The sequence below is a fragment of the Macaca nemestrina genome, chromosome 5, assembly GCF_043159975.1.
Source record: "Macaca nemestrina isolate mMacNem1 chromosome 5, mMacNem.hap1, whole genome shotgun sequence".
NCBI lineage: Eukaryota > Metazoa > Chordata > Mammalia > Primates > Cercopithecidae > Macaca > Macaca nemestrina.
The window spans coordinates 126,025,214-126,048,454 of NC_092129.1; the positions used below are offsets into that span (position 1 = coordinate 126,025,214).

General features: G+C 37.7%; 1 protein-coding gene across 29 annotated transcripts in view; it reads left to right on the forward strand.

Annotated features, from left to right (window-relative positions):
* The window catches only part of LOC105479539 (dystonin), a 496,741-nt gene that overhangs the window by 192,516 nt on the left and 280,984 nt on the right, over nt 1-23,241 (forward strand). For 28 of the 29 annotated variants that reach the window (XM_071095971.1, XM_071095969.1, XM_071095974.1 and 25 more), the window contains one exon: nt 17,558-17,619. In XM_071095971.1, the coding sequence (XP_070952072.1) occupies nt 17,558-17,619 (62 nt within the window). Of the gene's footprint in view, nt 1-10,436; nt 10,581-17,557; nt 17,620-23,241 lie in introns of those variants that run through there. The other variant, XM_071095986.1, reaches the window with a different exon arrangement.

Genomic DNA, 23,241 nt, shown 5'->3' on the forward strand with positions numbered 1-23,241 from the left:
TATTGAATAAACAAACTGGTAAGTCCTTCCAATCAAATACCTCTCAGTAATCACAAGGAAGAAATCACCTGCACATGTAACAGTGTGGATGAGTCCCAAATGTATTACACTGAGTGAAAGAAGCTAGATTCAAATGACTGCATGCGTCTGTTTATGTGAAACATAGAACAAGCAGAGCTAATCTACAATGTCAGAAATCAGGTTGTCTGTGGGAGTGGGGGTGGGTATTAATGGCAAAGAGGCACAAGAGAACTTTATTGGGGGATGAAAATGTTCTTTATCTTGTTTTGGGTGCTGGTTACAGGATGCAAACAATTGTCAAAACTTTTTGAACAGAACACTTAATATTTACTTATTTTATGTTGGTTGTACCTTGATTTTAGAAAAAAACAACATAAAATCAAGTGCATAGTTTTGTCATAGTTCTGTCATAGCACGTACCATGCAGTTTTGCAAATTCTGGCTTCCTAGTCTATCTGCCACTGGGCTAAGACAGGATGACTCATGATGCCTTTTTGTATTGCCAGTGCTTAGCACTTGCCTGGTGCTTAGTGGGTTTTCAAGAGATGCTTGTTGACTGAATGGAATGCTACCTTGTTAAAAAGGCTGGTCCATTAAAAGAAAAAAGGAATAGTTTGGAAATACTGGAGACCCACTTATGTGCTTGATACAATCTTTAGAAGCATGGAAATCTAAGCTTCATAAGAGTTGTGATTCAAGCCATTATTAACTTACAGAGATTTGCATATAAAAAGTGTAGACTGAGTTTCTACCTTTTTAGTAATTTGCTTTGAGCTTCTCTAGTCAGGTGTCAGGTGATGCCTGAAGTTTAAAATTCCATAATTTCCCTATTCTACCTTCCTCTTTCCTCTTTTATTTTGGAATAATTTTGGCCTGGAACGGATCCTGGAGTCACACCTGTGGCTTTAGGAGTCTTGAAAGTACTTCATTATGGAAATAAATTTTAGTTGCTACGTTTAATTTCATAGTTAGACAGAAGCTGCTAAATGCTCACTTGGTCTGTAGGTACTGGGCCACATGGTGGTTCTCTGTTCTCTGAGGGAACCCAGTGGCTTATAATCTCTTGGGAAAAATTCCATAACATTTTAAATGGCTGCCTGAACCTGGGATTTCAGCATTAACTCCGTATGTTCAAGATGACACCAGTAATAGTGTCACACATTTAAGAAAGTATTGTACAAATTGAGAGATTCTCAAAACAAAAATATCACAAAAATGCCTGCTGTAAAAAAAAATAAATGATTGTAAAAAAAAAAAATAGATACTCCTTGAAGAAAAACTGGAAGAAAAAAGATGAAAATACAAATTACTGATAATCTTACCACCTACATTTAATTGCTAATATTATATTGGCATATTTCCTTATAACCTTTTTTCCTAAGCACTTCCATTTTTCCCTATTGGTGCATTTTTTCCCTAATGGTGATGTCTATTTAATTAATGCATAATCTTCCTTTGTGGCTCTATCATAACTGACTTGATAATTTTTCTGTTCTTGTTTAGGTAATTTCACAATTTTCTACTAATAGCTAATAATAATAGCCAAAAATATTGACTATTAACAGGCATGACTTGCATTTAATGTTAAAATAAATATTTTCTTGCTTTCATCTGAAGTTTGGATTTTTTTAGATTCCAGAGCCTGAAGTACTGGGGGTTAAAAGCATGGATTCTGGGGCCTTGAACAAATTACTTAACTTCTGAATGCCTCTTTTTAAAATCTGTAACAAAGGAATAATAACCATCTGCTGTTGTGAAAAATGTAAATGCTTGGGACAGGGCCTTGCATATAGTAAGTGCTTATAGAACACAAAACTTTATGAAAACTTTTAAAGCTTTTGCTCAGTATTGCCAAATTCTGGAAACGTTATAGCGGTTGAATCTCCCATCAGTGCTATCTCAGGGTGATTATTTTTACCACACAGAATTAGCTATTAGCAAAACTTTCTCAGTATACATCTGTTGTTATTGGCACATCATCATTCAGTCTTTCTTCTTTACTCTTCTAGCCCTGATTTTTGTTAATAATTTATCTACTTATTGATAAAAGTGTGGAAACAAAGAAAAATGAATTTCCTCTTCTTTTCTTTTGCATATTTCCTCCCTCCCTCCCTCCCTCCCTCCCTCCCTCCTTTCCTTCCTTCCTTCCTTCCTTCCTTCCTTCCTTCCTTCCTTCCTTCCTTCCTTCCTTCCTTCCTTCCTTCCTTCCTTCCTTCCTTCCTTCCTTCCTTCCTTCCTTCCTTCCTTTTTTGTCTTAGGGACTAGAAGGTGACTGTGTTACTTTCTCATGAAGATAGATAGGAGGAGCTGTGGAGTTTGAAAATCTGAGACCACTGTTCTCATAGTAGATAATAAAGAAGCATAGATTATTTTTAAAATGTCTGTAAGGAGATCTGAGAAGAGTGTCCACTTCTTCAAAGTTTGCCTTTGGTTTTCAGGACAAGCAAGTGGACAAGGCAAGAATTCACTAGAAAGTTGAGGTATGGAGATAATCAACCCAAGGTGATATTCTCTAGTGGGTAAACTTAGGGGGAAGTTCTTTTCTCCTCTGACTCCAGTTAGAGCTACTTTATCTCTGTCTGTTTTACATGTTGTGTTTTGGGTAAATATTTACTGGGAGAATGAGTCCCTAGCAAAACAGGTTTGAAGATCTTTTTCCCAAGAGGAATTAAGCCTCAGAGAGAAGTCTGTGGGCACTCCAGACACTTAACATTTAATGTGTGCCTTTCCTTTTGCTCATCTGTACTCCCGGGTGTGGCTGCAGGGAGAGGGTGCGGTGATGGTGGTGGTAGCGGCAGAGTCCTTCTGGGATGGTGTTGGGTTACCTGGAGTGTGGTTCCTAAAGCCCACTGGGGCATGCATGGTGATCCTTTAACTAAAGCAGTTGTCCATACCAGCTGTAAACTACATTTAAATAAGCAGCTTTAAGTGGGAGGCCATGTGATTATGAACAAACCCAGAATGAAAATTTTTTCCAGTGGTTCAGAGCAGTTGTCTTTGGTGTTCTCCACCCGTTTATTCCTGCTGATGACTCACTCTGCAACTGGCCCTGTTCTATTATAGGAGTGAAAAGTGTTACGCTTGTGATTCATACCTGTAATTTCCATTGCCTTAAAAAATGTGGCCTCACAACCTGACAAAATACTCTTAAACTCCCTGGTCAAATTAAAGAGACCACAGTGATATGAAAGTAGTTACTAAGAATTCTAGATCACTTTCGTTTTCATGAAAAATGGAACTTCTTAAATGAGTATTAGGCCATGTATTAAGGTATATCTGATTTTATTCCTTAGGCCATATTCATGGTACCAGTCAATACTTATCAAGAAATACTTATTGACTGACATGGTACCAGTCACTTACCCTGATTATGTTCAGGGTAAACAGAATTAGAGCATTCCACTGTGTAGTAACCTACAGTATCAGAGAAAGACAAGAGCTCCCAAGCTCCTATTTTTTATTTTTTTGAGACACAGTCTTACTCTGTCACCCAGGCTGGAGTGCAGTTGCCTGATCTCGGCTCACTGCAACCTCTGCCTCCCAGGTTTAAGCAATTCTCCTGCCTCAGCCTCCTGAGTAGCTGAGACTACAGGTGCATGCCACCATGCCTGGCTAATTTTTTTTGTATTTTTAGTAGAGACGAGGTTTCACCGTGTTGGCCAGTCTCAAACTCCTGACCTGAAGTGATCCGCCCGCCTCAAGTCTCCCAAAGTGCTGGGATTACAGGCCTGAGCCACTGCGCCCAGCCCAAGCTCTTATTTTTGACCTTGTATTGATTTATACCATCACCTTGAGAAGACTGAACATTTCTCTGTACTTTTTTCTAATATAGGGGACTTTTATGCAGTTTATTTAGTGAAGGGCTTAATCCTTAACAGCCAAGGACATTTTATTTTGGTTTTTCTTTTTCTGGAATTGATATAGTAAGAAATCACATCTGTTTATCTTATGTCCTGTCCTAGTTCCTTGATGTTGGAGACTGTATAGTTTGATTCACCCTTACCTCTTAATTTTGTATAGTAGAAAAGGTATTAGAATATCTGGGCCAAATTCCAGCTCTGCTGTTTCCTTGCTTACAGAAATCTTGGGCTAGGCTATGTTCTTTGAAATTTATTTTTAAAAAATCAGTAATAAGAGGATGATGATCGATAACAGCAGTAAGATTGTTGTGAGATGAAATGAAATTCTGTAGTGCATAGTGTTGTGACTTTGATGTTTATTGTAGGCGCTTGATAAGAATTTGCTGATTTAATTGAAGTGTCTAGGAAGCCAGTCTATTTCTTGAGAGCCTAGTACATAAACTTAATTATACTCTATTATCGTATTTAGTGCTTATAAGAATACTGTGTGAATAAGTGTCTAGTAATACCTATGATTCTGCTTTATAGATGAGAAAACTTGAGTTGCACAGAAGTTAAATCATTTTCCCAAGCTGAAATTGCTAGCCAGTGTTGATGCTAATATTTGAACCCAGGTTTATGTAGATTCCTTGCCTCTACTGATTCTTAAGTCTTGTTTTTTGTCCTTACCATAGCTGCCTACCAAAGCCTACCAAATACGGTCTAGTGAAATCATATACAGGGTATACAACCGTATACAACCATAACCATATATGAAACCATATATAGGAATATATATTCTTTTATATTTTGAATTATAAAGGCACCTACTTATTTAATGAACTTATGTAGGCATATGTTGTCCAGGTAGGCTATTGGTTGAGACAGAAAATAGCATAAAGGTAAGAAGAAATAGGATTCTTTCAGAAACCAACAAGTCATAAAATTTCAAAGAAACTTGAAAAACTATGTATTCCTTATAATTTGTTGATTTTATTTTTATCTGAGTTACTGGAGGTCCTGCTTTGATAAATTTTGAAGGTTTCTTGTATGAATTTGATTTTTAAAGTGAACTGTTCTGTTTTTGTCCTTATACATATGTACTAATTATAAAAGTTTTCAAAACTGAATACTTTAAAACACCAAATTACTTAAGGTCTTCATAATATAATGGATTTACCTTACATATAAATAATGTAGAAATGATGCTTATTTAATTCATTTTCGTCAAGTTACATATCTCTGTGCTTTGGGGTATATTCTTATCTAGATCTCTGAATCTAGAAAGAAAGGCTGATAGTGAAAACCTTTAAAAATCTAATTTCTTAAGGTTAGCATGTTACAGATTAAGAGTCGCAGAAGCTTTCTGTCCTTAAACAGTGACTCAGATTAGCAGAAGTCAGATTATATATAATACTTAAATGTTGTAGCAGTATTACTGTAATTAGAAATCTTTTTATGTTTATATGTTTTTAGGATGCTCAGGTGGGAGAAGGTAGATTCTAGGAGTTTTATATTCAATTCTTAGCCAATTGTGAGAACAAATACCAGTAAATTTCTTGTCAGAGCAGAACCTGATCCCCTAGATCCCAGCCAACAGTACGATTGAACCTCAGCTGCTCAGCAACTACACTTACAGGAAGGCAGGAGATCTGATGACTGGGAGAGCAGATAGTGGTAGAGGAGGAGATACACAAAAAAGCATTTGTATGGAGAGATTTATGGCATCTGTAGTTTACATCTCAGTTTACCTAGCACATTCTACCATTCTACTCTTGTCCTGTGTCTGGATTCATGACAGATGCCGGCAAAACCATTTGTTTTGTTCTGTGGCAATTAAACTTTGAACAAGGAGGCTCTTCACGCAGTGTAATTTCTGACTATATTCTCAGTAACTGATTCTCCTTTCAGAGACCTCCTGTGCCTTCTCCATTTTGTATCTCAGACTGGGCAGCCATACTCTGAAGAAAGTATCACCAGTTGCACCTCCACCTCTGCTCCCCAACTCTCATCCCTCCCCTGTCTTCTTTCCTTTGCCTTCCCTCCTGCAGCCATCAGCCTAAGAGCAAGTCCAGTAACACCTGAAGTGCTTAACTTCAGGCCAGAATGGGGTACTCTGGCCTGTGTCTCAGTATTTTTTCTATATCTTTACCATAGAGTTCACCAAGATATGTAATACATAAATGAATAAAATAACTTGAAACACATTTTCCCCTCACAGTTATTATTAATAGCAATAAACACATACACCCTCCTTGTAAAATAGTCAGGCACTCCATCTAGAAATATGTAGAATGAAATATGAAAGACACCGTCTACCAGCCTCTCTCCTTACAGCTTCCACTGTCTTCTCCTGATGAAACTGCTGTTCCTCATGATATACATCTTTTATATCTATTTATTATTTTCCATTATTTTTACTTATCTTGTAAACATCTTTTATGTTACTATGTGCAGATTTTCCTTTATTAAAATTTTATAGGATAGGTAAAAGGTGAACTATAATTCATTCATTTAGTCTCCTGGTGACTGATATTTAAATTGTTTCAAATATTTTGCTATAGTAAACATCTTTGCGTGCTAATCATACATAAGCAAGTATTTGTTTCCTACAAGTAGAGTTATTGGTTCAGAAAGTATGTGGATTTTAAGTTTTAATGGACACTACTAAATTGTTCTCAAAAAACTCTTTGTGGCTGGGCATGGTGGCTCATGCCTCTAATCCCAGCACTTTGGGAAGCCAAGGCTAGGAGATTGCTTGAAGTCAGGAGTTGGAGACCGGTCTGGACAAAAAAGGGAGATCCTCTCTCTACAAAAAATTTTAAAAATTAGCTGGGGGTGGTGGGGTGTGCCTGTAGACCCAGCTACTCAGGAGGCTGAGGTGAGTGGATCACCTGAGCCCAGGAGGTTGAGTTTGCTGTGAGCTGTGATCATGCCACTGTACTCTAGCCTGAATGACAGAGTAAAACCCTGTCTGTTAAAAAAAAAAAAAAAAGTATTTGCCATTTTACATACCCACATTACAGTAGCTTGGGACTGTCTATTTCTCTGCATTCAGCATTATCATTCCTACTAATGTGTGCCAATATGAAATCATTTTATATGCATTTCCTGATTAGAAAGTTGCTTTAGTATTACCCCATATTTTTGTTGGCCATTTGCATTTCTTCTATGAATTGTATGCTCACATCATTTATAATTTAGGAAGAGCTGTCCTTTTTTCTTACTAATTAATAGGAGTTATTACTCTATTTGGATATTCTTGATGTATATTTTATATAGAGAGCAGATGTTTTCTTCTAGTGAGTTTTTAAACTTTGTCTACAGTGTCTGCTGTTATATCAGTAGTTTGTCAAATTTGATAGTTTTATTTGTTTAGTTTTTTTGGTTCATAACTTGTTTTGAAATATTCTTCCCACCCAAGTATTTTAAAAGCATTGTTTTCTATATTTTTAAATGGTTTTATTTGTTTTAAGAATTGTTTTGTTTCTAATATTGTATAATTTCTTTATGTACTGCCAGGTACTATAAATCCGAAGATTTTACTGTAGCTGTGTGTTGGACTTGTTATTTCCACACTTCTCTTGAAATGTGCAAGAAGAAAGATTTTCTTAAGCAACGCCTTTCAATATTTCTTTGTACATGCAGCAACATGAGAATCTTTTGTTGCTAAAACAGAGGCAGACAATATTTATTATTGTGAGATCAACTGTAGGCTTTATGTATATAGGACTTTGCATTAGTAACTAAGCTAAGAAATTACTGGGAAATAACAGCATTTGTATACTTTCACCTATGGAGTCCTAAAGTATTTTGCAAACTTTCTTAATGATGAATAATTTTATGTGATAACTTTGGTAGAATTTTCCTGGTGAGGACTTTCCTTTTAACAAAAGTAGGGTAGAGGGGCTAGTGGCTGGGGAGTGGTCTGTGGCTAAGGCTCAGTGTTATTAAGTAGTTTCCTCTAAGTCTGTCCTTCCGCAGAGGTGAGTCACAGACGAGTGAACGAAAGTTGGATTGACTAGAACATGAACATCAGTTGTAGGTCTATACTAATAGAAATAAACCATACTGATGTTCCTGTGGAATGAACATTTGGGAAGACTTTTCAATTAAAATGAGAGTGGGCACTTTTTCCTATTACCCATTTCAACTACGTGGCAGCTACAACTTCCAGTCACCAAGTAATGTTGGCTGAGATTTCTGTGGTTGAAGATCAAATCAGGTAGGCAAGTGAGGTGTTCTAGAGTGAGGCAGTGCTGTCAGCTGATGATTGGGTGTGAGCTGATAGCTCACAGGTGGTTTGAGATGGTATTCTACAGGGGATGGGGTGGTGAAGTGCAGCCTCTTTGATTTGTTCTCACCCAGCTCCCTGTTCACCAACCATCCATTGTCCAACTTTTTCAGGAACTGATCTTTTCAACAATCCCAACTATTCCTTTCTTCTTTCTTCTATAATACCAACAATCTTACAGCTGTTCACTTGCAATACTTTTACTGTGTTGTACCACAGAGCTATTTCCAGGCAGTAATAGGGAAACTGACTAGCGTCCTTTCTTCTCCTTCCATTTTACCTTCATGTTTACCCTTTTTTTTGTTTTTTTTTGGAGATACAACCCTTTTCAAAGTGTTTCTCCATCTTTTAAAATTCACATCTGATCCTTAAACTCAGAAATCTCATCCCTGCCTTAAATTCTGATGTAACTTCTTAGTAAAGCATTGCAGCTCCCCTCCCTTCCACTCTTTAGAATCGTTAAGCTATAGAAGGTAAATTCCATCTTCTGTGGATTCCCACCATTGATAATTGGGCCAAGCTTTACATTTTTTTTTTTTTTTGAGACGGAGTTTGGCTCTTGTCGCACAGGCTGGAGTGCGGTGGTGTGATCTCTGCTCACTGCAACTTCCGCCTTCCAGGCTCAAGCAGTTCTCCTGCCTCAGCCTCCCGAGTAGCTGGGATTACAGGTGTCTGTCACCATGCCCTGCTGATTTTTCGTATTTTTAGTAGAGACGGGGTTTCACCATGTTGGGCAGGTGGTCTCAAACTCCTGACCTCAGGTGATCCACCTGCCTCAGCCTCCCAAAGCTGAGATTACAGGCGTGAGCCATCATGCCTGGCCCAAGCTTTACTTTTTATTTTTAACTCATTTTTTTAAAGTTAGAATTTTATTTCCAAAGTATGAAATTATAATATTGAGTAGGCTTTTACAAACTACATTCTCTGCTCTTGGTAGCTTCATGATCCTGGGCAAGTTGTTTAACCTCTAGGTACCTCAGTTTCTTCATGTGCAAATGGAAGTTATCTCACTGATTGTTACGAGTATAATGTGCAGTGTATGTGTGTTATATATGTGTGTGTAATTGAGAACAATACCTGGCAAATAATAAGTACTCTCTAAGTGTTTGCTATTATTTTTATCATCCTGGTTTCAGTGAAATAGACAGGCTCAGATTTTCCTGTAGTGGAGGCAAGGGCTCTAAAGCTAATTTGAAAAAGAGAGATAGGAAGAGAAGGGCTATTTACTAAGCAGATACTTTGAACTTTTCAGCAGGAGCTGGTACAATTTATTCATTTATAGTATATTTAGAATACGGTTAGAAAATCATATAAAGATGTTTCAAAGCATCTTGGCAACTGTTAATCCAGCAGTATTGTGGTATGACTGAATACTGGTTCTCAATTGCTGAAATAAGTAGTGATCATTTTTGTTTGTTTTTTTTGGAGTTAAATGTGTATACATACAGCTTATATTCAGGAAGGTCTATTGGTCTAATGTTTCAGACAAACATAAGAATGCTGAAGATAGTTGGTCTTTTGCTTGTTTAGAACAAGAGTTCTCATATCTTGACTTTTCATTATTCATTCCTTCATACTTAGAAGTGAAGTGCTCCTAAATTGGAGGCACCTTGCTTTTCCTGCATTATTAGATTAGGGGTTCTATTGTTTGATGACATAAAGGGTTTGGAATCAGACTTCTTAAGATCCTACTTTGACTGTGGAATTTTAGGCTAGATTCTTAATCTCTACAACCTTAATTTTCACAGCTTTCAACTGAGGACAGTACTACCCAACTCAGAATTATTGTGAAAACCAAATGAAAATTTATCTATAAGGCATACATAAAGAAATACCCAAAAGTGGTTTTCTCCCAGAAAGATGTATGTCTAGCCTATAAAGGTGGTCCTTCCAAATCATGTTCCTAGCACACGTATCAGGGATAAGTTAAACGAGTTAGGCTGGATTTTTTGTTTTCTTTTTATTGCAGGGGAATTCTGCCTGGGGTGTTAGAAGAGAGAATGTGATGAGTTAGTTCAACTGTGAAATCTAACATCCTATTGGTTTGCCTCATTGCAAAACAAAGGGAATTAAAACATTTTTTAAAAGGACTTCTTAAGAACAACTTTAAAGTGAAAAGGAGAAATAGACAATTTAGTTTCTTTTTAGTAACAGTTGTATATATCCCCTACAAAAATAGTAGAGGAGTCTGGCTTTGTTAATGTTTGTTTAAAAGGAGGTGTTGACTAGTTTTCAGCTTGCAAGTAGGAGTGTCTAATCAGTGTTTTCTTTTCTACATAGAAAGTTAACAGGACTCTGACACATCAGAGTTGGTACGGAGAGAGTTTAGGGAACTGCTGCACAGATTTCCTGCACAATGATGGGGCAGCTCATGAAAAATGGTCAAGATTGGAACGCAAAGCTGGTGGGATTGATGTGCTGTATGGGTTAGTAGTATCACGTATACTATCACTTTCATGTTTTCAGAACCGGGAAGGGAAAGTTGCACTACCTGCTTTGGTTTGCATGGCGATAGTTTAGCTGATTGTCCAGCACCTTTCGAAAAACTGTACCAAAATCAGGACAACTTCTGAGGCTCCCTGGAGAGAACTCCCCCGCCTATTGTCCACAAAATATGTGTATTTATATAATCTCAATACTTACTGTGTGTGTGGTACTGAGTGAGTTTAGCTTTGTTTGGATTTCACTGAAAACCGGTCAATATAGATTGTGATAATCAGTGCTCTTTTTGCATTTATTTGTTTCCCTGCAATTCTGTTATTCTTTGTCTTCAGTGTCGTTACATATTTTCAGCTGTTGCACGTTATAAGGGGGATGTAAATATATATTTTTATTGAAAACTTAATCTATAAATGAAATAATTTTCAAATAGAGGAATGTTAAAAAGCTCAATTGTTTAAAATCACAGGAATGATTTTTCCTTTTTGTTGCCGTAGCAACATTGCCCTAAATATAAATCTCAGTGTTAGACATCTCCAACTGAAATGAAATAAAGAACCATTATGAGACTTGTAATTGGAAAATTAGATGGTGTAATCTGGAATACTCCCTTCTGAAATAACTCCCTTTTGAAATAATGTGTATGGAAAGTGGTGTGATTTACAAAGTCTTCCCAGACTTAAATTATTCTCTGACTCTAGGTTGCTCTCTTGAAGAAAGTTGAAGCCTTTAAAATTCACATTAACTCTTTTCTCATTACTGTAGCATTGTGGGAACCTTCTCATATTAAAGAGCATACTTTGGTATTTGAATGGGACTCATTTAAGTTGATTGTGGTTTTAAAGAAAAGGTTTAGGTTGTTCCTGTTAGAAAACAGTATCATAATTTATGATTTATGTGTGTTATTTAGTTAACTTTAGTCTTTGTATCTTATGTACGTTAGTTATGGATCATAATTTCTAGATACTACCTCAGTAGTACCTACCAAATATCATGTTATTAGCAGTGCTTTTGAGCCTCTAGCACAACAACAACAACAACAACAAAACTTCATCGATCGAAAGAACCTTTGTATAGTTATATTATTTAAGTGAACCTATCCTCTATGCTTAGAGGTAAATTATTTGATTATCTCAGCTTTCTTAATATACCACTTGGGTAACAAATTAGCCAATTTATCTATAGAATCTGTTTTACCTCATATTCCTTGAATTATAGGACCAGTTTTTATTCACTTAGAAAAGAAGAAATCTATTTTGTTAACCCTTTTGTACCCAAGAGGAAAGTAGTTTATATAATACACATAATACATTAAATTTATTTTGTGACTTGATATAGAAACTCTCTATTCTTGAATTATAAAGATTTTTAATGTATTATTGATTTTTTTTTTCTTTAGGATTTAGCATCAGAGGCCTTGGCTGTTATTTAATGGGAATAATATGGATATTACCTAGGAAGTAATTTTTTCATTTACTCTGTTTTCTTTTTGCTGGATGCTTAGAAAAGCACTGCTGAAAATGTGATATGAGTGCTAGACTTTGGCACAGAACTTCCATTGTTTGCAGTCACTTGTCCAAAGTTCACATCACATCACAGAGCCAGATTCCCCAGCTCCCTGTCTGTGACTGAGATGTGGTCAGCACTTCCATTTGAAAAATGACAGTATCTTGGGGATAGTGGAAGCACCTCTGTAGGGAAACATAATAGTTGGGTCCTAACCACAGCTCTTTCAATGTTAAATGATTAAGTCAGAGTTTCTTTTTGGTGGAGAAATTGACACATGGCTGGCTTCTGTCTTGCTACCCTACTTTCTCTCCTTTATGCCCCATGTGACAGCCCTGGATGAGGCTGGTCCTTCTCTTTTTGGTGCTTGTATACATGGTGAGTGCCATGTACTTCTCTCAGTTGGTATGCTTACCACACTGCCTTTCTGTCAGGTGTCCTCTCCAGGTGATGAGCTTCAGAAACCAAGACCAGTGCTTTCTCTGCAGCCTGGTGGTCCCAGTGTTACAGGGAAGGGGTCCAGATCCAGACCCCAAGAGAGAGTTCTTGGATCTCTTGCCAGAGAGAATTCAGGGCGAGTCCATAGAGTAGAGTGAAAGCAAGTTTATTAAGAAAGTAGGCTGGGCGCCGTGGCTCATGGCTGTAATCCCAACACTTTGGAAGGCCGAGGCGGGAGAATCACCTGAGGTCAGGAGTTCGAAACCAACCTGGCTAACATGGCGAAACCCTGTCTTTACTAAAAATATAAAAATTAGCCAGATGTGGTGGTGCATGCCTGTGATCCCAGCTACTCGGGAGGCTGAGACAAGAGAACCTGGGAGGCAGAGGTTGCAGCGAGCTGAGAATAAAGAATGGCTCCTCTGTAGACAGCAGCCCTGAGGGCTGCTGGCTGCTCATTTTTGTGGTTATTTCTTGATGATATGCTAAACAAGGGGTGGATTATTCATGCCTCCTCCTTGTAGACCATATAGGGTAACTTCCTGACATTGCCATGGCGTTTGTAAACTGTCATGGTGCTGGTGGAGTGTCACAGTGAGGACGACCAGAGGTCACTCTTGTCACCGTCTTGGTTTTGGTGGGTTTTCGCATCTTTACTGCAATCTGTTTTATTAGCAAGGTCTTTATGACCTGTATCTTGTGCTGACCTCCTCTCTCAACCTGTGACTTAGAATGCCTTAACCATCTGACAATGCAGCGCAGTAGGTCTCAGCTTCATTTTACCTAGCTCCTATTCAAGATGAAGTTGCTCTGGTTCATACCCCTCTGACACCAGCACTACCATAGCACTGGACTCATAAAATGACCAGATAGCTGCTAGGATGAAAAGTGAGTAAATGAGGGAAGTACAGAATCTGCACTTATCAGTGAAGAGAACTAGTCAATTGTTTCTGTTTCCTTGTTCCTGCTTTACATACAAATTGGTAATTTCGGTTTGTTTTGAACTGTTTAGGAATAGCAAGGCCGAAAGACATTTAAGACACCATTATTGCTTTAAGAGATATACTGCTGTATATATACAAGTAATTCTATATTGTTTTCCTGAGTTGGATTGTCCTTCCTGAAATAAAATTATTTCACACTATCTGTCCAGTGCATAGAGGCATTGTGGCATAGGGGCTTTGTGGCATCTAGTATATGGTAGACAAAGATGAATGAGGTATAGATGATGCCCCTAAGGGGCCAACAGAGGAATTAATAAACATTTTGTGGATAATATTATTGGTTCAAAATTATTAATGTCATTGCCTTTGATAGCGTTTTAAGCAAAGTGCCTGGAGGTTTTACATTTGGAATCAGGCAAATAAAACCATTTTAGGGTCAGGTGCAGTGGTTCATGCCTATAATCCCAGCACTCTGGGAGGCTGAGGCAGGTGGATGGCGTGAGCTTAGGTGTTTGAGACCAGCCTGGGCAACATGGCAAAACCCCATCTCTGCAAAAAGTACAAAAATTCACCAGGCGTGGTGACCTGCACCTGTAGTCCTAGTTCCTTGGGAGGCTGAGGTGAGAGGATCACTCCAGGCTGGGGAGGTGGAGGTTGCAGTGAGCCAAGATTGTGCCACTGCAGTCCAGCCTGAGCAACAGAGCGAGACTCTGTTGTCTCAAACAAAACAAAGAAAAAAAACCAGGCCTGGCGCAGTGGCTCACGCCTGTAATCCCAGCACTTTGGGAGGTCGAGGCGGGCAGATCACGAGGTCAGAAGATCAAGACCATCCTGGCCAACATGGTGAAACCCTGTCTCTACTAAAAATACAATTAGCCGGGTGTCGTGGCACATGCCTGTAGTCCCAGCTACTCAGGAGGCTGAGGCAGGAGAATCGCTTGAACCTGGGAGGCCGAGGTTGTAGTGAGCTGAGGTCATGCCACTGCACTCCAGCCTAGGCAACAGAGCAAGACTTCATCTCCAAAAAACAAAAAAAAAAAAAGAAAAAAAATTAGTATGAATTCTGAGCTTTTATAATCAGAATTTGCAAACTTCTACTGTCTGGGAATACTTTCTGCACCCCTTTCTCTAATTTTTAAGTACTCAATGTTAAGTCAAGAAGTATATTAGAAGTTTGGGGCACTGAAAAGGTATTATAGGCAGAATCTAAAGATAGGCTGTATATAAGCACCTTTTGTTTCTCCCTGACAGTGATAGGAAATGGAAGGTGTTTCAATGAGGTACTTTGGAGAAGAAATGCTTATGAAATAAAAACTACTTTATATGTCCCGCCTCCCGTTCTTATTAGAATAGGAGACCTCTAAATGATAATACTGTCACTGAGTAGTTTTACAAGTTGAATCTGAACAAACCATTGTATCACTTTACTAAAATTTCTGTATTTCCTTTTCTTGAACGTTTGTGTTTTTTCAGAATTGTTATTTTCCTATTGTAAACACTCTGATTTGTATTCTCGCTGTTACATTTTGTACATACTGTGATTATAACTTTGGAATAGATTTTAGAAGTAGATTTGCTAGGAAAGGTTGTAGATATTTTTAGGGCTTTTTATGTATATTGACACATGGTTGTAGGGCAGTGTCGTCCAATAGAGCTTTGTTTTAGAGCAGTTCTGTCTGACAGAAACTTCTGTGGTGATGGGATTAGTCTATATCAAATTATTCTAAAGCAGTGCTGTCCAGTAGAGCTTTGTTCTAGAGCAGTGCTGATAGAAATTTCTGTGATGATTAGAATTTTCTGTTTCTGTGCTTTTCAATATGTTAGCCATTAGCTACATGTGACTGTGGAGCACTTGAATTGTGACTAGGGGCAACAAAGAAACTGAATCGTTAATTTTATTTTGCTTTAATTAACTTTGTCACCTTAAATAGGTGTACGTGACTGGTGGCTACAGTATTGAACAATGCAGATGTAGAAAGTTTAAATTAAATGACATTTTCATTAGCAATATGTGTGTCTGCTTCCTATGTCCTTTTCAACATGAAATTTTTTAAAAAATAAAATCTTGGCAATTTGATAAGTTAGAAAGCCTTATCTGTGTTATTTTATATTATTATTATTTGTTAGTGAGGTTGAGTACCTGTGTGCATTACATTTTTATTGTTATTTTATTATTTTTCTGAGGCAAGGTCTTGCTGTGTCACCTAGGTTGGAGTACAGTGGCGCCATCATGGCTCACTGCAGCCTTGACCTCCTCGGCTGTAATGACCCAACCATCTCAGCCTCCCAAGTAGCTGGGACTACAGGTGCATGCCACCATATCTGGCTAAGTTTTGTATTTTTTTGTAAATATGGATTTCCTCATGTTGCTCAGGCTAGTCTCCAACTCCTGGGCTCAAACAATCTGCCCTGATTGGCCTCCTGAAGTGCTGGGATTATAGGCATAAGCCACTACACTCAACCCTTGGGCATTACCTTTTTAAAAATTAATTAACTGTCTGCTTTTGCCCACTTATGCTTTATGGTGTTAATCTTTTTCTTTCTTATTGCTGGTTTTTTGTAATAATATGAGTAACATTTGTCTCATATCGTGTATATTTTTCCCAGTTGATATATTTTTGTTTACATTCAAATTATTCTAGAGAACATAAATACTTTTAATAAATAGGACAAACATTTTCAAAGAAACTCTAGTTATATTACAATAGAGGAGGTATTGAGGAGAAAAAGAGATTGAAGAATGAGGAGAAAAAGAGATGAAGAAAGAGACTGAGACATATCTTACCCCCAGGGAAAGGATGGAGAACATCTGAATTGTGGTAGAAGAGGAAAGAAGACCACCAGGGAAGGAGAAAGAGGTAGCACTGGAGGCAGAAAGGACAGAAGAAGGAAATAAGAAAGTAAGGAATTGCTGTCTAGAGGTAGGGAGGAAGAAGATAGTATAATATAGTTTTGAATGCTAGCTCTAGGTGTTGGATGATTCTCATTCTCCTTTGAAATAATAGCTTGAGGGACCACAGCATTACAATTGCTCTTTTTCCTTAAATCAGAAGAAAACTTTTGTCACTCTTCTTTGCACTGTCTGTAGGAACCAGGGCAGTATCACTGTCCACAGTGAAGATCTAGTGGGGGCATTTCTTTGTTATACAGTTCAACACAGAACTCTAGGAAAGAAATAGCATAGGCCGGGTGCAGTCGCTCACGTCTGTAATCCCAGCACTTTGGAAGGCCAAGGTGGGCGGATCACCTGAGGTCAGGAGTTTGAGACCAGCCTGGCCAACATGGTGAAACCCTGTCTCTACTAAAAATACAAAAAAAAAAAAAAAAAAAGAAGAAAAAAATTAGTTGGGCATGGTGGTGCATACCTGTAGTCCCAGCTACTGGGGGGACTGATCCCGGAAGGCAGAGGTGGAGGTTGCGGTGAGCTGAGATCACACCACTGCACTCCAGCCTGGCTGACAGAGTGAGATTCTGTATCAAAAAAAAAAAAAAAAAAAAAAAAAAAGTATAGTGATTCCACTGAATAATTAAGCATAATAATTAATATTCAGCCAGAGTCTACGTCAAGCCAAAAAGTCTCAATTTAGGCCTTGCCTTTTGTCAAGACTTTATTTGCTGGGTAATCATGAACAAGTCTTTTACCCTTGTTAAGTCTTGGTTTCTTATTCTACAAAATGGGAGTAACACTACCTACCCTCCCTCTTATGGCTGTGAAGAGCAAATGGGACATACATATGGTAAAGTGCTTTGGGAAATTCAGTGCAAGGACAAGGCTGAGGTTAGACAACTTTGTGGTGGTGGTGGTGGTGATGAAGGGTTATGGGACAGAGGGGCAGAGGGCATTTGTTTAATGGAGGAATATTGGTAAATGCTGTATTGGGAAGAGACCAACCTGACAAGCAGATCTTTAAACACTTTCTTACAGAGAGCCTGAAGTTTCCAAAATTTAACAAGAAACTTTGAATACACTGAACCATATCTTTTAAATATCTCATTTTTGTTTATATCCATGACCACAAGGTCATCTATTCGTAGATTTTACCAACCTTATCTTTATATATATTTTTTTCTTCCAGATGAACGGGACAAAGTTCAGAAGAAAACGTTTACAAAATGGATAAATCAGCATCTCATGAAGGTCAGTTTTTATTTCATTTACTTCCTGGAATTGTTTTGAATATTTCAGTTTATTTTGCAGTAATTGATTATATAGTTCTGAAGCATAACTTTTGAAAATCATCTTGAAAGTTTAAATTCTAGAGAATTTTGCATGCATTTTAGGCATCTATAATTATTTGGTGTATGAACGGTGGGTAATGATGGAGGTGGAAAGATAAGTACCTAGTGATTACAGTGCATCTGTGACATTAGTAAAACTTGTTATTGGAATCTATAAAATCTCAACAGTTTCAGAAGTCTGTACATATTTATATGTTAGTGCATGGAAAACCTACATTTCTTAGTAAGATTTTTTTTCTCTCTCAAGATTCAAACCAAGTTCTGGCATCAGATTTATGTGGATGGCAGAAGGTTGGATGGGAATAAAGATATTGTAGAGACAGAAGTCTAGACTAATTTTATTCTTATACTTAATTTAATCCAGTAATTGGTGCTTATGTTTAACTTTCTCTATGAAGCAGTTAATGGTTGTGGTTCTTAAATTAATATTTACTTGTGTACCATGGGTAATTTTGAGAATATAAACTATCCAGAAAATAGATAGACACAAAATTTGCATATAATTTCATGGAGTTACTGGACCCCATTGAAGCCCTTCTGTAAATCTTGTGTAAGGAACTCTTAGGATTTCACAATAAACTATTGGTCACTTTCCCCTTTCTCCCACCTTTTATGGAGAGCCCTAAAGTTGAAATAGGTCATGTTTCTATTTGGAGTTTTCTCGCATAGAAACATTATTTTAAATGTGGTTATATTGTTAAGCTAGCCAACAAATCTTATTTAAACTATCATGTAGCGTAAGAGTGGTACCAGTAATGTAAATAGCGTCTAATCATCTTCTGTAAAAGTGATTTTTATTTCAGGGGCATATCAGAATTACCTTAGAGATGTGTCAGTCCTGTTTCTCTCACCACTTGACAGAACCTTTTTCTCAAATTCTGATAATATCCCTCAGGGAGGGCACATCACCCACTCTCTGGCTGTGAATCACAAGCGATGAAAGGTTGAGACCCTCTGCTTTGTGAGGAAATGTATTGTGAATTCTGATGTTGCATGTGGCAGTTCATCTGTCCTCTCCCAAGCTTTTCTTTCATTCTGCACATACTGTATGGGAGAGGATCTCTTCCTTACAGGCTAGGACACCTCTGTAAAGTTTGGGGTGTGGACCTTTGGAGCTGAAGACTCCATTGGGATTTTCCTATCCCTGAGGTGGCTTTAAGGGAAGCAAGCTCTTTGAAGAGGCGCCCCCTTGGCTGCTGCTGGCCTAAGCAGTCTTTGTAGCTATGGAGATCTAGGGGTGGGCATATGTAGGGAAGCAAAGAAGGTTGCTTCATATCTTCTGTAGCTACTGCGGTTCCAGATTGGTAATCAAGTCACAGATGTTGGCAGTGGACACCAGAGAAAAGTAGAAGCACAAATGAAATGGCTTATGGGAACCATAGCTCTGGCACTAGACATATTTATTGGGGACCTACTGTGTGCCAAGCATGTTTGACTTGCCCTTTCATTTTATGAATGGTTCTTAAATTAGATGATTTAGTATAAAGAGACTGCTTTTGCTAAAAGCATCAAAATACTAGTTGAGCTGTTTGAGGACAGAGGCTGTATTACTTATTCCGAGGGCCCATCATAGTGCCTGGCAAGAATATTCTCACCATGTTTAATACATGTTGCATACATTAAATTGTTGAGTCCTTCCAGCAGCCCTTCGAGGTGGCTTAATGTAGTGATTACACATATGTAGTCTTTAAAGTCAGACAGCAAGTGATCAAATCTTGATTTTCCTGGAATATGTACCTTTTTTTGTTTTGGCAAAATGACCTCCTAGGTAGATCTCCAAGATAATAAGACTTAATTCTGCTGTAACATACTAAGAATTGGGAAAATTAGTATTTTAGTCATAGTAGCCAATAGATAGATATATGCCAGTCTAACTGCTTAGGGTTGTAATCAAGTTAGTTTGTTTCCTGAAGTCTATTATGGGTCAGAATTTAAAATTAGCCCTTATTAGATGGGTCAGAATTTAAAATTAGCTCTTATTAGATAAGGAGCCACTTTACGGAGGGGGAAAGCTGGACAATATGGTCTTGGCTAACTCACGCTGCCAGTTAGGTGCTTAAGTTCTTGTTCTGTTTTATTTTAGTGTCAGCTCAGTGTGGACTTTTAATCCTGAGTTGTGCACTAAAATTTCTAATAGAGAACGCAAGTGCGTCAGAACATAGCTTCTTATCTTGCTTTTTTTTTTTTTTTTTTAAATGTCTAGAAGTTATAGCATTAACCTCAAGTGAAGAAAAATGACTAAATATCCCAAAACATTTTGGGGTACCAGGCTGCTAAGGTTCATATTGTTATTCGTTAATCAGAAAAAATTCAGTCTTCATGGGATTTTTTCTATGCTGGATCTAAAATTGGTGAAAGGAACATTGCACTAGGCAGTCAGCCTCATTTTGTCTGACTTAGAGGATTGTTGAACACTTTTGTTTGGGTGACCATTTGGTCATAATGCAGTTAGTGGGACATATAAAGTAAATATATGAATGTTGGATAAAACATCTTAATATTAGGAAAATATTTCTTCTGTATTGGTTTTCTTATATTCTTTACTTGGAATGTTGAATATATTCAGGGTGAAACAGGGAAAGGTGAGCAGTAGGTCCTATATCTTTCTTGGGGCCTACCATATTCCTTTCCAATTAGTGACAAATGTGTTATTTGAAGAGCTTTTAATAAAATGGGATCATGTTGGCCGGGCGCGGTGGCTCAAGCCTGTAATCCCAGCACTTTGGGAGGCCGAGACGGGCGGATCACGAGGTCAGGAGATCGAGACCATCCTGGCTAACACGGTGAAACCCCGTCTCTATTAAGAAATACAAAAATAAAAACTAGCCGGGCGAGGTGGCGGGTGCCTGTAGTCCCAGCTAGTCGGGAGGCTGAGGCCGGAGAATGGCGTGAACCCGGGAGGCGGAGCTTGCAGTGAGCTGAGATCCGGCCACTGCACTCCAGCCTGGGTGACAGAGCGATACTCCGTCTCAAAAAAAAAAAAAAAAATGGGATCATGTTATATGCATGTTAAGGGAAAGGATGATCATGAAAAAATGAGTTGATAAAATAAAAGACGAGGAGTAAGGAGAGAAGAAATGGGAGTAGGATCATTCAGATAAAAATATTTCTGTGTGTATTTTTTTGTTTTGCCTTTTTTAACTGTAGGCATAAGTAGTCTTTAAATCATGGGGCAGAGAAGGGAGAGAAAGGGAGAATTGGAGATGCACATTGGATGGCCCTCAAGGAGCCCTGTACCTGGGTCTGGAGATCCTTCGTTCTTGTCTTTGGCTTTGTGTTCTGTAATAAGTTGCCTGGAGTGCTGACTCAGGCTAGGGATGTGTTCCCTATTTTTTAAATAATTCTTAAAAGTTTTGTCTTTTCTGAATTTTTATCTTGTTAATTTTAATTTAACATTATTCACTTATTTCCCCCTGCCTTTTTCACCCTTGTCATGACTCCAAGAACTATTCTTGTTTGTTCTGTTCCTTTGGACAGTGAGGTGCTTGAGGGGTTAGTCTCCAGACAGGCCTTTCTGGATTTTTGTTTTTTTCATTTTTGTAAAAGGTATATTGTGTTAACTTTGAACAAATTATCTTTGAAAGGAAAACGTCTTTTGCAAGGTTATCAGTCTGTGACATGTACACCAAACAGAGGTGCAGAAAAAGCCTCACCTTTGAGGTCAGGTAAACGGGGATGTGTCCAGGCTTTGCAATTCATTATTTGTGTGAACTTAATCTCTTTATGCCCTCATCTGTAAAATGGTGGTAACGTCAGCTTGGTGTGAGGATTTAAATGAGATAGTCTAACTAAGCATACAGCATAGCGCTTGGCATATTGTTAGGCACTCTATTAATGGGAGCTTATGGTGTAGAAGGGTGGGTTGACTTGGATGGTGTCAAAATTGTGAAGTTAAGTGAAACTTGCTTTGGTGCCCATCTACTTCCCTTATCTCTTTTTATTTTACTTTTACTATTTTACTTCCCTATTTTACTTCCCAGTGTCTCTTTTTATTACATTGAGTACTTTTCCTTTTAGTTTATTCATTTTAGAAAAAGCTACAGTTTGGGTTTCAGAATCTTTTTGAGGAGGTTGATAGATGTGTTGCCTCTTTACCTTAGAGTCCTGCTGGGACACTGAATGGCTTACCTGTGGTAATCCTGTTAGCTGCTCTCTCTTTGCCCCTGCCTACCCCTCCACAGATTTTTAAAGGTTTATTTGGGGGCCTGGAGTCCTTTTTTAAATCTCCTTTTCTTCTTCTCCCGCACATTCTTCTCACAGAAAGGGAGTCAATGAACACTCATCATACTTCTGAAAGGTTGGTAGCTTTTGGACCTCAAAGTTAATTTTACTTAGAGTCACACTTGGATGGCATCTTCCAAATCTTCTGGTTTAGTTCCCTCATTTAAAAATAGGTTAAACTTGCCACACAGCTACTACTGGTAGAGCTGCACTAGAAGTCGTGAAATGAGAATATGAATTCAAATGAGATGCTGTGTCCAGTGTTTGACTTCTTTGAGCACTGCAATAGGTCGCAGATCCCAGCAGGTCCCCCTTGGATGTGGAGTTGCGTTTACTTTTCTAACCTTCTAGTTTCAACTGTTTGCTAATTTTTGTGACTTGGGTAGTTGTGATAGCTATAAAAAAGCGTATACACAGTGCTCAGGGTTGATACTGGCATGGTCAATTTTTAAAACTTTATATAACTGGCAAAAGTAAACATTGTGGAACTTTTAAATGATTGCGTAAGTTTCTGTTACATTTATATGCATAAATATTTTCTTCTTAAAATATTTGGTGAGGATTTTTTTGCTCTTTGATATAGCTTCTTTTGCTGTTTTTTTTTTTTTTTTTGCTTTTTTCAAAAGCATGCTTATTAAAAGGAAAAAAGTCAAAATTATAAATGTTTTTGGAAAATCAGTTAGAAACACAAAAGCATTTATTAGAAAAAGTTTTCCTGAAAACTCTGGCACAAAAGCTTGAAAAACAACCTATGATGTACCAAAATTACCGATACTTGAAAAAAAGCCATAACTGGGGGATATTCCTTTTCAACCAAATGGCTGTTTAGCCCAAATGGTCATGATGATCAAATTGCTTTTAACCGAGTGTATGCCACTCTATAGTTTCAAACCATGGTCTCATTTATGTTTAAGCTTTGCATGTGTTGCTTCTTTAGAAGAGGGTCCCTTTGGATCTCCACTTTCATCTGGCTGATTAGTGAAGAATTAACTAGCACTTGTGAACTAGCACCCATTAAAATTAGGAACATGGAACCTGATTAAAAATTTCAAGATTTTTAGTTCCTTGATTTAAAAGTCCTTGTTTATCCAGAAAAAAGCAATCTCTAAAAATATTGTTTAAAAAGTTAAGTATTTGATTTGTGACATCAATTGTTTTATTATATCATTTAAAATATCTAGATAGGGTAACAATTAATGTCAAATATTAAAGCAACTTTATAAGAAAACAAAATTTTTGTGATTGTTAAATTCTTTCTAAGCCCAAACTATTTATTACAGCACTGTTATAACTGCAAGAG